This window comes from Pithys albifrons, chromosome 17, assembly GCF_047495875.1.
Source record: "Pithys albifrons albifrons isolate INPA30051 chromosome 17, PitAlb_v1, whole genome shotgun sequence".
In the NCBI taxonomy this organism is placed as follows: domain Eukaryota; kingdom Metazoa; phylum Chordata; class Aves; order Passeriformes; family Thamnophilidae; genus Pithys; species Pithys albifrons.
In genome coordinates, this window is record NC_092474.1 from 6,265,992 (window position 1) to 6,281,750 (window position 15,759).

General features: G+C 49.3%; 1 protein-coding gene across 1 annotated transcript in view; it reads right to left on the reverse strand.

The window, feature by feature from the left end:
• KDM2B (lysine demethylase 2B) overlaps positions 1–15,759 on the reverse strand; it is a 107,183-nt gene that overhangs the window by 8,188 nt on the left and 83,236 nt on the right. Inside the window, 2 exon segments of the mRNA XM_071572439.1 lie at positions 3,678–3,821; positions 7,167–7,391. Of these exon segments, the coding sequence (XP_071428540.1) occupies positions 3,678–3,821; positions 7,167–7,391 (369 nt within the window).

Consider the following 15,759-nt stretch of genomic DNA (forward strand, 5'->3'; position numbering starts at 1 on the left):
ACAGCTGGGCACTGGCAGCAGCAGAGCAGTAGCAGCAGACAGGAACAGGCAGGGGCAGAGATCTGCAGATTTTTCATGTTTCTGAAACATTTCCTCCTCTCCTCCCAGCTCAGGGAAAAGGTACTGGCTGTGCAGGAGCAAGCCCTTGGATTGAGGAACTGCTTCCTCAAGTCCCTGAGCCAGACAGCAACCATTCTAGTTCCACCATCCAGTGAGAGTGATGACATGTCAGTCTCTCAGCAAGTCTCCAGGAGTTAATAAATGAGTAAATGAAGTGGGCAGAATTTAAATACTGGTTTTATCACAACTGTGTGCCTTTGAACCTTCTTTCCCATGGTAGGTGTAAGATACTCCAGGAGTTGTTGTATACATCTCTGCCTCAGGGGAACAATCCCTGGCCCAAGCCCAAGTTGGGAACAAGTTATTTCCCGCACTGAATATAGAACAAGGGCTGCTGAAGGGAAAGCATCACAGCTCTGTCCCTTCTGTGAAGTTCAAGGAGCTGAACAGATGTGAGGAACTGTAAGCAAACTAATTAGACACACACAGACCTGCCACTGAACGTGTCCCAAGCCTTTCAGGCTGGGTGGGAGCCAGTTCTGAGTGTTTGCTGCAGACAGAGGTGGGTGTTACAGCCTCAGTGTGAGGCGTCACAGAAACCCTCCTGCAGCACCAGGGCAGCAACTCAGCCTGGGCAGAGACAGAAAAAACCCTCCTGCAGCACCAGGGCAGCAACTCAGGCTGGGCAGAGACAGAAAAACCCTCCTGCAGCACCAGGGCAGCAACTCAGCCTGGGCAGAGACAGAAAAAACCCTCCTGCAGCACCAGGGCGACCTCAGGGTGCTGATCCTGCATCACTGAGGGACAGCCAGGAATTCTCACAGTGCCCAGACTGAAACAGGCAGTGAGACACACCTGGCCTGAAGCTGTGCTGGGGAAGGCCTTGCAGTTCCTGCTGTTCTGACAACACACCTAAATATTCACTTTCATCATTGCCACTACATCCACCTATGATGGAAAAGCACAGGCTCCCACTGGGGAACAGGAATCCCTTCTCCTGCAGGAAACAGCATCAGAGGCTGCACTCACACGTGCTAACCAGCAGCACCAGCAGTTTGAAATGTAGGAAGAATTCCCCACTCTTGGTTCAACTGGAACACTCCATACCAGTGGAAGGCAACGTTCATCCCAACATCTCCAGAGCTCCCTCTGGAAGCTGCACTGTGCTTGTGAAACACTCCCAAGATCATTTTCATAAGAAACTTGTTCAGCAGAACAAGTGTGTTGGTGTTGTATTGTCAAGGAAAGAAGAATGTCAAAACTTCCCAGGACACTGCTCAGCACATGGAACATCCCTGCTGCCCTGAAAGCCATTCCAGCACAAGGAATTCAGGGCTCTGGTACCCAGGACTCCCCCAGCAAGGGCTGAGTGTGCCAGAGCACAAATGCACCTGAGCTACCCCTCATTTAACTCCTCAAAGAGTCATCCTCTGACACTGCTGATTCATGGAGAAAACCCACCACAAACAGGTACAGTCAAATCAGGAAGCTGGAAAAGGATGGACTTCAAAGCAGGAACAACCTGCCCAGGGGAACAAACTGCAAGTGCCAAACTACTCCAGAGATGCATCTTGGAGGGAGTTCACTCCTTGTGGGAACAAGTCAGGAAAGGACATCCTCTCCTCACTGATCCAGTTTATCCCAGTCTCCCCGACCCCGAGATGAGCTCAGCTGGTTAGGATATGGTGCCAATAACACCAAGATTGTGGGTTCAACCCCAGTATGGGCCATTCCCTCAAGAGCTGACTCCATGATCCTTGTGGGTCCCTTCCAAGTCAGAATATTCTGTGAAATGTGCATTTGCCAGATATTTAGCTGGAGGTGACCAACAGTTCCTTCCCATGGTACTGCTGTTTCCCAAGTGGGACAGGAAGGGACTTTCCCCTGTGGGCAGCCAAAGCAGCTGCCCTGGGGCTGGGGCTGCATCAAAGGCTATTTATGGGCTCCCTCTGCTCCATCCTCAGGGCTCAAAGGCTCCAGCAACATGTAAACATGGCAAGAGAGTCTGTCTGGCAGGAAATCATAGAACCTGGGAATAAAGAGCAAGAAGGGATCCAAGGAAGAGACTCCGTTTTCCTTTTGCTGTTCCCCTGGGCAGTCTCATCTCTCCTTCCAAGACAGTTCTGAAATCCTACCAGTGCCCTCCTTCCTCAGTAAATAAACAGCATCAGTTACCCATCACTTCAGCTCAGCAGAAGCACCAAAAATCAAAATACAAGACACACAAGGCACACAGTAGATCTCCCAGTGCCTAACAGTCAGAAACACCCAAAGCAACACTGTTCCTCATTACCACAGAGCACTCAGAACACCACATGTGTAAGAGAACAAACAGCACTTGCCTGATTTCACAGGCCTGACCCACATCCTGTACAACTGGCCCCAAATGTAGTATGAGGAGAGGAAACACTTGAGCTGCCACGAGACAACAAGTGTGTCCTCTGGACTCAGCCCTGAGCGTCCCTGACGCTGCAAAGCCAGAAATGGGGGGGCACAGGGCGCTCAGTGAGGACTGGAACAGCAAGGCAGCCAAAATGAAGGAAACTCTGCAAACCAGCAGCTCCCTCCCCTGCCTCCCCAGCCCCTGAAGCCTTCCCTTAGGCAGAGCCAAGAGGCACAGCTCCCTTTCAGAGCCCAGCTGGGGCAGGAGCTGTGAGCACCAGCTCCACAGATCAGGGAGACTGGCACAGCTCTGGTTTGCCAACTCCCTACGCTCTGCTCTAGTAAGTTACAGCCCAGAGCTTGGTGCAGCCCCACGTACAGAGCAGGGGACAGGAAAGGCCAGGAGAGCTTCACCCCAAGCCTGCAGAAGGAACAGACATACCTCTCCTCCCCGAGATCCCAGAAGGGCCCAAAAGCTGCTTTCTGGGGCATTGTGTGTCAGAACACATTTGCTTTGGCAAATCACTTTAACCATAAACAAATCAGCAACAGGAAATGGCTGATCAGCTGAAAGAAAGCAGCTCTGGGGAAAGGAGGCTTCTAAATGCTAATGCACAAAGATATGCCCAAAATGACACTTTTGTTACCAGCAAAGAATCCAGCTGCTCACAGGGCTCAGTCAGCCAAGGGTGAGCACTCCTCCAGCCTGACACCCGCTCAGGCTGCTCTCCAGACCTGCACTCTTCATGCTCCAACACTTGCTCACGACATCTTTCCAGCCAGCTGCCACCCAAAGGCACATCTGTGCCAGGCCCACACCGCAGCAAACTGCTCCTCTGCATTGTGGGACACAGGAAGGAGCTGCTGACACAGAGCTGGACTATCCATCCAGAAGGACAGGCTGATCAGTGTCCTCCCTGTCCCAACTGAAACAACTCACTTCCTTAAACAACAGGCAAAAAGAAGGAAAAGAGAAACAAAACAAGCCCACAAGACCTTTGCATGCCCACACCCCTCAGGGCCATCCAGAGGCAGTCTCTGCTCACAGGGAATGCTGCTGCCTCAGGCATCCCCCCTCCCAGTCAGGGCTGCCTCTCACCCTGCTCCTCACACCAGCTCTTTGCTCACTTAAGTGTCCAAAGATGAAAACCTGAAACCTTCTCAATTTCTGTGCACGACTTTTACATTAAGGTGATAACTAATTCAGCTTTTGTTTCCAACATCCTTGTACTCACCTTAAGGCATCCTGGGTGTATGATTTCATTACAAATGGAGCATTCCATTAGCATGAGATTAAACTTGCTCTCCTCCTCTTCCACAGTGTCCTCTTTCCCAGCTTCTCCACACACCAGACACACAGCAGTATGAGGCAACACCGGCTGTTTACGCATCAGAAAGAATTGATCAAGACATGGAGACATGAAAACAGAAGAACTCAATGTGCAGTTACAATATCCTCATTTCAAAGGGGAGATAAGTAGGGATTAATTATGCAAAATGCCATGAAGGCAAGAAAAACTGGTAACAAACTGGGGCTGTGTACCCAGACCAAGCACCACAGGAAATGTTTCACCCAAGTGCCCTCCCTGCAGCAGCAACAGAGATCATGGAGCTTTCCAGGGATGGATGGAAATGCATTTTTGGTGGGTTTCTTGAATCTGTGAACTGACACAGACATTGTCATGCAAATCACTTCACCAGTGTACAGTGGGAGGGGGAGAAGCAGCCTGGACATCCCCACTCACATCCACTGGGCTCCACAAGCAGAGCGGTGCTGTGGCAGCTCCCGTTTCACAGGCAGGGCACACAGATGGGGTGGGACCTGCTCAGGGCTCACAGCAAACCCTCAACAGACCCAGGAACACCTTTCCTGACTGACAGCCCATTATCCAGGGCCCTGCTCCCAACCTGAGCACTGCAAAAACCTCTGCACACTTAAAGAGAGGATTCTCTCCTGCAAGTGCCCCAAGTGAGATCACACTGATCTTTCCTGGCTGAGGCAGAAAGGGAACTGCAGCATCTCAGAGATCTGTCACCCATGTCAAAGCACTGAATGCCACTCTAATTAAAAAGCCACCTTTCTGCTAATGATTAACAAACTTCTGGTTTGCAGCAATAAGGTTTGAACCTCATTACAAAAAAGAAAAGGAAGATCCTAAGCTGCCCATAATGGGCAGTTCAATCGATGAGGCTGCAAACCCTTAACTATTACACAGCCAGAGGCAAAGACGTGGCTTTTCATGGCAAGGATCTCTTGTAGATAGAGTGAATGAGATCCCTAAGTGGATACCTGCACAGCAACCCAATTTTTGGCAGCAGCAGAGCATCCTTCAGGACCTTTCAGCCCAACTCTCCCAAGCCAGGGCACAGTGTTCTGCCCCACACCTGACCCATTAGCCATGGCAACACTTCCCTGTCTCCTCATGCCAGGACTTACCCATTTTAAAAGAAATTTTCAAGTCCTGTTTAATTCTCACCCTTCCTCCAAGCACAAAATAGGAATCCCCAGCATTCCATTCCAGCAGCAGGTACACCTCAGAAAAGCCAAGCTGTGCAGGGCTCTGTCCACACAGGAGCCACCATCCCAGGAGCAGGGCAGTTTCTCTTGCTGGGAGCAAGGGTGTCCAGGGTGTTGCTTGTCTAGGGAATCTCCTCTGCCCCAGCAGGCTCTGCCCCACTGAAGGGCTGCTGGAAGAGCAGCTGTGCTGTCACAGCTCATCCTCCCAGCACAGAGCCCCACATTCCCTGCAGAGCCATTCCATGCAGCCCTGTGTGTCCCAGGCACTCCTCCCTCCCTTCCTGACTGAGCTGGTGATGCAGAGGAGGTTCCTGCTCTCCAAGCAGCAGTACAATCAGCTCTCCTAAGGCTTCTGAGTTTAATGAAAGCCTGCGTCTAGTTAATATTGTCAATGTTATTAACCAGAGGAAAGCACAATCCCAGAACTGCAGGGATCATTACTTCCACAGAGCTTTGCTTCCACATCTTTCTGACAGGATTTTTTTGGCTGGAAGCTGTTGGATAGGTACCACAACATATTACACTGAATTGTTAGAGAACAAGAACAAAGACAACAGGATTGCTTGTAGAAATGTAAAGCACCTTAAAAGTTACAACAGTTCAACTTGTTAATTTTCTAGCCCTTTGCTGCTCCAGGAGAGTTTGTAATAATCCCCCTGATATTTACACCAACCTATAAAGGGCAGAGATGGCATTTTCAGTGCATGTGAGGGCAGGACAAGCAATCAGAGCCCCCTGGCTTGCAAGCCCTGGGCTTCAGCCACAGATTCTGGAAAGCAAAGAAGGTACCAAGAAGAAAAATAAATCTTCATTGGGGAAAAGAGGATGACTACACTCAGCTAGAAGAGAACCCAGATCACCTGCAAAAGGCTCAGCCTGTGTGAAACAGCTTAGCATGAAAGTTTCCTTCATCAGTGAGGATGAGAAAGCTTCACTGCAGCCCTAATTTAATCCTTCCACTAAAAAGGCAGCATGATTTCACTATTTCTTGCCCTTGGAGAATAATAAATTCTTCATCCATGCTGTTCAATTCATGCCACACTCCAGGAAATCAAGTGTTCAAAGAAAAGACACTGGAGCTGCAAAAGCACTCTGTGGAAAGGTGGATATTCCGTGTACTTTACTGAATGATCCAGCAGTGCTGAACCCAATCCCCTGTGCCAGGAACAGTGCAGAGCTTAGAACAGCACAGAGAGCTACCAGGAGCAACTACTGCAAACCTTAAGTGCTTATCAGCTTCTTATTAGTGTCAGGCAAAGTCATTTAATGCCTCCACCTCAGTCTTCTCATCAAAATTAAAGGGAAAAAAACCAAATACTACGTGAGAGGAACTGGAACAAGAGAAATCAGTAGGGATGGGGTGATATTTCAGCTATGAATAAACAACATTCCTTTCTTTAAAAAAACAACAACAAAAGAAAACTGAACCCTAAACAACGGCATAAACAAGACCTTCCAAAGAATGAAGATAAAAGCTGGAGCTGATTTTTGGCCTTGAACGAGGCACTGCAGACATGAGACTTGAGGAGAAGCTCCACAACAGTCAGCACGGCAGCAATAGATTCAAAAGCTGCTTGAACAACTTAATGGAAGATTAATCTGTCAATATTTGTTAAATAGAAAGCTATCACCTGTGACTCAAGAAGCTTCTAAGCAATGTAACCACAGGAGCCCAGGAAACAGACTCCCTGCTTGTCCTGTGCTGCTGCTCTTTCCCTGACAGCCATTTCCAGTCCCTGAGGAAGACAAGACCCTGGACTGATGTCTCATCTGGATCAGACCCTCTGCTCTTTGCCTACATAACACCAAACAAACCAAAATTCAGATCTCCGGTAGCCTGGGGCCACCAACACCAACATCTTGGAGGATGCTGGTCAAAGATTTCTCCACATCTTAACCTGGTTATGTAGTTACGATGGTAGGCATTTTATCTCAGGAAATTTCGAGATCCAAGTATGACTCTTTACCATTTGAATCAGACCTTCTCACTCCTCCCTTCTTCCCTAGTCCCAGTGTTTCTGTGGGGTGTGAGTGCTGATTTCTGATGTCCTGATAACCCCCCCTTCCACACTGCTGTGCTAGGACATTATAGTGGCATCCTGATTTAAGCCTTGGAAGGACCCTGAGCCGAGAGGGAGGGTTGGCCCTCGCCCGGTGCCCTGGGCAGGGCTGTCCGTGCCCCCCCCCGGCCGCCAGGCGCACTCACCGCGATGCACTGCCTCATGATGCAGGACTGCTTCATCCTGCCGGGGCCCCCGAACTTCTTCATGTCCTTGCAGAAGTGGCACTCCCCGCACTCGGTGCGCAGACACGCCTCGCACTTGCGGCATCGCGTCCTCCTGCGCCGAGCGCCCGCCGCCGTCCGGTTGGCCGCGAGCTTCACCGCCGCGGCCGCGCCCAGCTTCCCCTTGGGCCGCCCCACCGCCCTGTTCTGGAACAGACACACACACACACACGGTCAGGCGCTGGCCCTGCAGCCCAGCCAGGCCACGGAGCTGCCACGGGCACGGGCTGGGGCACCTGGGGCAGAAAAACAACAGGTGTAGTGGAATTATACACTCAAAGCTGATTAACACTCAGTGGAGTCGCATCATCGCCCTTCCATTGGCTTTCCAATAAAAGATGAATTGTAAAAAGACAAAGAGGCCAGGACACAAATGAGATCCCAAACCCAGAGCAAGCCCACTTCAATCCTGAGATCAGCTCAGCTGGTTAAAACTTGGTCGTAGTAATGCCAAGTTCATGGGTTCAATCCCCCATGTGGGCCATTGAGTTAAGAGTTGGACTCGATGTTCCCTGTGGGTCCCTTCCAACTCAGAATAGTCTGTGATTCTGTGATTCAACAAGACAGAAGGGAGAATCAATTTACACAAGGCCAAGGCCCAGTCAACATGCTTGGCTTAGGTCAAGAGATTATCTGTGCCAACACTGAGCTCTGGGCGAGGCAGCTCTTAGATTTGTGCTCAGGTTAAGCCAAAAGGTCTGATTTCCTCCAGTGGAAGTGGCAGAATTCAAGGAGGCAGCAGAAGGAATTTCGAGGTTACATTCAGCAGAGAAACACCCAGCAGTGGCTCAAGTCTCAGCAATGTCCCCCAAGAAAACAGGAGAGCATGAACTACTGCCAAGTGATTAAGTAGGAAATAGAACACAAATGCTACAAAACCTTTCCAAAGTAGCTCCCCTCATATCCAACACCAGTAAGTGCTCAAAAATAGAACACCAACTGATGCTCTGCGAAGGCTAAAAAGGGCATCCCAGGTCTAGATTTCAATGACCTCTAAGACAGAAGCTAAAGGAGCATGAAAAGATTTTAAATGATTAGGTTAACTGCAACATATTCACTCTGGACATCCAAATTTCATGTTCTCATCAGAAATTCCCTGTTACACACAAGAACTTGCAGCTCAAGCCAAAATTCACTGAATACCATGTAATTGTATGGGGCTAATTATGCAAGAATTGGCTTGGCTCATTCTGACCACTGACAGCTTTCTCCACAAAGATGATAATAACAGGACTGCACAGTTCCTCTGGTTTAGCATTTACACAACTTTTGCACTTTCTGCACATCTCAGCACATGACCAACAGACCAGCCAGTTTCACTTTCTGTTCCAGCTGAATTCTGGGCCATCACCAGGGCAGGGGCAGGTTGGCTGGAGGAAGCCAGGAAGAAATTCCACCACAGATTTGAAAACAAGAGCTGTGGAAACATTCCACTTGGTTCTACAAAAGCCTCCCTAAGTGTCCTGCTATACAACCCTGAGGAAAAGCCACACTGCAGAGTATTTCACCTTCCTCCCAGCTGACTTAGCAAAGCTCCAGTGACTTTCTCTAAGCCGCAGAAGAGTGCTGATATTTTAACAGCCTCCACTCCAGGAATCTCAGTGCTGGGAGCACAAAGGAGCCAGCAGCAAGACCCCTTAAGCTTTCTCTCCTACACACCTACTGTAGGTGGGAGAAAACGTAGTCCATGAGGTCACACAGCTTTCAGCAAGTTTTTAATTCCACTTTTCCGGAGCAGATTTTGCTCTGTGTGCAGGTTGAATCTCGCTGTGCTCTGTGAGCACAGACAGCTCAGCTTCCTTCCCATCCCAACCACACTGGCTGCCTGGATCTCAGATCAATGTCAGACACTCTGAAGAATAAATATTTACCTCCTAGACCAACTTTGCAGCCTCTCAAGGATAAAGTCGTCTCTGGCAGGACTGGCTCAGAGGCAACCCAGATAAGAGATAATTTTCTTCCTCAGCATGAATCACTCCTCCATTCTCTTTATTAGTCTCCCTCCACTAGGAAGGGGCAGCAGGGACCAAAGGCTGGGTAACAGCGGGAACAAGTTAAACCCAAACATGCACAACAACCTGGGAGAGCTCCCTCAGCCAACAGCACCTGGAAGATTCTGCGTGGGAACCCGACTCCTTCCCACTGGGATGGAACAGGATTAAGTTTAGGGAGGCAAACAACAGCTGACACCATCAGAGTGGTGTTTGTAAAATGCAATCACTTTCAAGGAAAAATCAAACTCGGTACTTTTCCAGCTGAAAGAAACCTCCTGCTTGTGCCACAGTAAAACAAGCCAAGTCCTAATTCTGAGGACAGCAGGGTAAGTGCCAGGACACTGCAAAGATGCAAGAGGTAAAAAGCCATCAGTTGAACACAGAATCCTAAAAACCCCACAAAGCAGGAAGGTGAAGGTACAAGAACAAATCTGAAGCCAGACCACAGCAGACAGCTCAGATTTCCTTACAGATCCCCAGCACAGGGCAGAGGTGCAGCCCCATATCTCACTGTATCCGACACTTCTCACCTACCCAGATCTCCTCACTGCTCCTTAACCTATTCAAGCAACTGTACTAATTCACCAACCTACCAATCCTCAATCCAAGCCACGTTTTCACTCCAGGATGTCGAAGCCAGCAAGGCTAGAGAGGCCTTGCAGGAATTCCCACTAGTATCCAGTTTCAAGGGGCTCCAAAGTGGGCGCTTAAAAACCTCCACAGAAGAAAATCTGGTCTGTGGGTTGCTATCCCAGAAAGGGGCTGGGATTCAAGGGGGTAGAAGGAGCCTCCAACATGGCTTGGGGTTTATTTAGCACATGGCAGACAGCCAGATAAATTCCAGGTTGATGTTAGTGAGGAGATGCTGCAGGATTTCCAGCTCAGCCTGCAGTTTTACCATTTAGCAGCCCTGGTAGTGAGATGAGGCGGATTTCCTTCCCAGCTCATGTCCCCGTCTCCGTACTTGCCACCCTCCCAGCACAACTCCAGGGATTTGTCTTGCAAACAAAGAGCAAGTGGTAGGGGGTGGCAGGACTCCTTGCCCTGGGTGACCAGCAAACAGCAGCTCCATGGCCTCAGGCTCAGCAAGCCCTAAACTGGGTTCTAGGCCAGCCAAGCCTCCCTCCTTTGTGGCAGATCCCACCATCTCCTTTCCCAAGGAGGTGACACCCCAGGCACAGCCTGTGCCTGCTGACTCTGTAGCCCCCAGCAGTGAGAACTGCCAAGGAAACAAGGATTGTACCACTCTTGAAGACTTTTTTTTTTTTTAAGTTAAACCTTACCACAGAAGCCAGGGCCTGAAACACCATCCCCAGCCAAGCCCTAAGTTCTGCAGCACCTCCACAGAACTGTGCTCATTCTACTATGGCCACAGCAAGCCTTCAAGAGAGGCAGGAGGATGCTGAAGTGATGTCAGTCACTCTGCCAGGCTCCCAAGGGCTGTGCAAGCAGCTGCTGAAACATATTAGGATTAATATCCTAAATCCCTATTACACTGAAACCTAGAAAGCTGGTGGACTTGCTCTGCCTTCTAGGCATGTGAACAGGACACCCTGCTGGGCTTTTTTTTCTTTTGTTCTCCCCAGATAACTACTGTGACACACAAAGATAACTTCCTCCTGTCCCTGAAGCAGACACAGCACCTGAGTACTGGGAGTAAACCTGGGCCATCAAATGGAATACAGTATGAACTACAAAGCCATTTACAAGTCATAAAGTTGGGCTCACCCTCCCACAACACAGTGCTTGAAGACACCCGTTCCCCACACAGGAAAGGGGACAAAGCAGCCAACTCCTTTTCTGAAGTGCTGAGCTCCTACAGACCCCACCACATGCAATATGCTCCAGGTGTGGTGGTCATCAGCAATTCCAGTCTCTCAACAGGGTTGTGCAGAGCTGGGAATGACACTGCCAACTCTAAATCAACCCCTTGGAAATGCTCCCGAGAAGTCACTGCTTGGAACATCAGTTTATATGGGTACAAACAGGTTCCACTGCCTGCTCCCAGGGACAGATTCCACTGCCTGCTTCCAGGTCCCTCAGCACACCTGGGTCAGAAGGACCACAGGCACTAAGGAAGGGCCTCTACCCCAGCACAACCCTTACTGCAACAGAAACACAGCCCTGATGTTTACAGCAACAGATTTCTAACCTTCTCAGTTACACAAGGAATAACATAAAGACCGTGGGCAAACAAAAATACCAAGAACATCAAGTTTTGGAGACAACACTTCAAGAGCTATCAGTTGTTAAATGCATCATTAAGTAGGTGCTGATGTTCCCCAGCTGCTGTCCCAACACCAAGTGGGCTCTGTTGGAGATGTCACCAGGCAACTTCACATACAAACTCCTCTGCTCTGGAGAGGAAGATCAGCTGACCCTGCGACAGAGTCCAAGAGGAAGGAGGTCCTGGCCCTCAAAGCAAGGCTGACAAAGTCTTCAGCCCAAAAACAATCTCTTCTGTGAGTGGCCTTTACCGAGGCACGTCTTATTCCACCACAGTTTCAATGACCTGTGTAAACCACTGCCAGCAGCGCCAAACCATTATTTCAGACTCAACATCTCGCAGAAAGACACAGGGACACACACAGGGCCCTTCTGAAGGGCTTCTCACGTGGTCAGCTCCGTGAGACCCTGAAGCCCTTCATACAACCTGAGCACCTCATGTAGTAACCCCTGTGTAAATCTCCCCAAGACAAGCCATCCTATGTGCACATGTTCACTGCTTCAGGATGCTGTGCCACACAACTGTATCCCTCCCATTTGCAAGATGGGTGATTTCCTTCTGTAAGACATGGACAAATTCTGATTATTCTTATTTACTGTAGTTTGACCACGTCCACACCCAAAGATGAGGATCCAGGACTCGCCAGGTGCCACTCCTGCACTTGGAGCTTTATATGGCACTGCATCCCAATGCAATTGTTTTAACAGAATTAGAGTAGCCAGATTTAATTACCACATCTTTATAAGGGCTGATAAATCAACAACGAGGAAAAATAAAATAATAGTAATAAAAAAACAAAACAAAAAACACAAGGCACACACATTAACCCACAATTCCCAACTGAAACACCACCCTAAACATGGTGTTTCATGGGGTGACACTGGGCACTGGAGACACCCACAGGGTGGCACAGCAAAGGGTTCTGGCCAGTTACTTCCTTGTCTCTTCCCACTGCATCAGGACATTCTTCCCTTCAAACAGGGTGGAGGTTCTGGAGGACAAGGCTCCCCGTCTGCTGCTGTCCCTGCTGTCCCAAGTGCTGTGTCCCTCTCCCAGCCATGCAACTTTGGCCTCTCTGCTAAGAAACCCAAGCAAACTGACAATGACCAGCCCAAGGTGTAGCCCAAGGACAGAAACACCAACACACCAGAGGTGTCTGAAGCATCCCATGATTAACTAACTCTCCATTAACTCTGGAACACAGGGACTGGCCTTGGCCCCTGGCAGGGCCAGCTTGTTACACACCCCCTGCCAGGCACTGCACAGAACCTCAAGGGTGCAAAAGACCTCCAAGATAATCGAGTCCAACTGCCACGTTCACCACTAAACCAAGTCCCCAAGTGCCACAGCAGATATTTTTTTAACACTTCCAGGGACAGTGATTCCACCACTTCCTGGGCAGCCTGGGAATAGATAATCACAACCCAGTCAACAGTTCTTTGGCACTGCTACTAAACAGCTTCCCTGCAGCTCCCAAACCCCCACATCTCTTTAGCACAGAAACCCTTGTCAAAGGAAGAACTTGGGAGGAAGAAGGAAGGGCAGGATGATGTAACTGCAGGAATTCAGTGGGGACGAGGAAGGAGCTCGACTGAGACAGCAAAAATCACACTGACACCAGTAACATCCTTAAAAGTTGTATGAACTGCAGAGCACATGCCAACATCATGGATCTATCATGTCTGACTAAAGCCTCTCTGCCAAATGTCTGCACACAAACCCCAGGAGAGCTATTTTCCTCTAGCAGTGACTATTCACAGCCATCACCCTCCACAGGAAAATGTTCCTGCTGGGGTGGAGGTGTCCCACAAGACAACTCCAAGGTCCCTCATTAAGCCAGCAGAGCCAGAGGGAAAGGGAAGGTGCTGGAACTTTTCCAAGCCCAGCCATCCCCAATCAGGATTAATCCTCTCCAGATGTCCACTGCCACCGTCTCCTCCAGTTCATGCCTACAAAGTTTCTTGTCCTCCTCTACAAAAAGTAACGTGGCTCCCAGTGACCCCTGCCAGGTGCCCACAGAGCTCCACTATGGAATCAACAGTAACATTAATTTCCTACAAAAAAAAGTTTATAATTTGCAGGTTCATCTGGGCATCAGTGACACTCCAGCAGCTTTTCTGCCAACACAGCCATGTTTTTTAAGGAGTGATAAACTGGCACACAGGTGCCAACACCAGTGCCCCCGTTCATTTTCCTCTGGTGGTGAGGAGGTAGAAGTTAGGCCTGGAGGGTGAAATAAGATATACTGGCAAAAATATGCTTTTGGAGATAAGCTGCATCCAAAACAGGAGCTCTTAAAGACACCAGTAAGTTACACAGACTTGGGGCACCCTGTGGGAAACACACTCTTCCTCAGCACTGTTGCAGGACAAGTCCCCCTGCCCCAGACTGGAGCAGTTTTCTCTGTTCACACACACTCAAGTGCCACAGTCAGAGGCCAAATTTCTCCCTACCACAAGCACCTTGGTGGGCTGGGGCAGGGCCTGCACCAGGCAGGACATGTGCCCTGGCACCCACACACTGCCAAGCCCCCAGTGCTGCCTCCAACTACCACAAGTGCAGTAAATCCTGCCTGCTTCGTGCTGGGAAATCCAACAGTCCTTTTCCCTTCCTACTTTGGACACAAACTAGGGAAAGAGGAATGAAAGTCAGGAGAAAGTCCTGAGTGCCAAAACCTGCAGCTGAAGTTGTGCTGTTCAGCTACACCTGTAGAGCTGAAGGCTGTCACCTGTTACATACCAGGGGCTGTCGTAGTAGAAAGACGGACAACATCCATTTGAAACATCCAGTGTAGAAAAACAGAGTAACTGAGCACTAAGGGAGGCTTGTATGAAAATACAGCTGGAGCTACACGAGGTGTTTTACCACTGGAACAGTTCTGAACTAAAAGGAAAACATTCCACAGGTCTTTGGTACATAGGTCACAGTGTTACAGTTTAGGATCAGACCAAGACTACTAAGAAAGATTCCAAAAGGAAGATTTCCCCTTTCTTGCATTAACTTTTGTTTTAAACTTTTAAGACATTAAAAAAAGCTATGAAAGCCTCAGGTTTTAGAAGAGTTGAAGAATTCCAGGACATAACCAACTTTCCAGATTCATCCAGCAACAACCAGCACCTCCAAGTAGCGATTTCACAGCTGGTCCAATACAGCTGAGGCCAATCTGCTCCCCAACCATCAGCTCTTTTAGGAAAGGCTGCAGTGATTGCACCAAGACACAGAGGCAAATGGAAGAGGCCTGGCATGGGACAAAATGCAAGAGCAGGAAGGGGACTGAGATATTTTAACAACCAGGTCTGGGCACAGAGCAGTGAACTGAGCAGCAGAACAGGCCTGCACACTCACACAACCACCAGAATTAAGTAAAGGCTTGATAAAGTTACTCATCCAAACCTCGGCTTAGGTTCTTGGGTTGACACCACACCAGGCCAGGGCAGCACAGGAACCCTCTGCCAAGGCCTCCACCCCAGAACTGCCATCCCTGGGAGCACCAGGGCACACCACAACCACCACCACCCCACACGCTGCTCTGGCCCTGCTTTCTGGGTGCAATTCTGAAGCCAAACAAGGTAAAGTTATCAGAAACAAGGTTTTGGAGGATAAACACAACACCAGACCTATGTACAGATTTGTCTGTAAAAGCAAAACATTAGGGTATTGTAAAGAGCAAAACACCTTGAATTACAAACAAAACTATCATGTTTATGTTTAAATTGCATACATGTGTTTAATACTACTCCTAGTGCATTTTTAATTGCTTAGGTAGTTCTTAGAGACTAAATACGCAATCTAGAACATATGTTCTGGATTATTTTTCACAGATTACTTCCTAAATTCAAAAAGTTTATTATCTTCCCCCACAGGAGAAAAAACAGCCTTCAGAGACTAAACCCTACAAGTATTAATAAAAGTTCTCCTTTCATTTCGGCACACATCCTTCTCTTTATTCCACATCCCTCGTCCCTGGGAATGGAAGGGAAGCTTTGGCTATAAATCAAACCAAGACAAGGTAACCAAGCTCAGCATCAAGACTCTCTCCCCAAGTCCCGCAGCCCTCTCAGCTATTTGAGGAATCTTGATAGGGGAAAAAAAAGGGGCAAAAAAACCCTAAAAAAACCCCACCACAACCCCCGTGCGGAGGGCAGGGCAGCCCCGGGAGGCACGGGCGGTGCGGGCGGCGGCGAGGCCGATCCCGATCCCGATTCCGATCCCAGCCCAGCCCAGCCCGGTCCGCCCCGCGGAGGTTCCGCGGCCCCGCCCGGCGCGTCCCGGCGCCGCTCCCGACCCCACATTG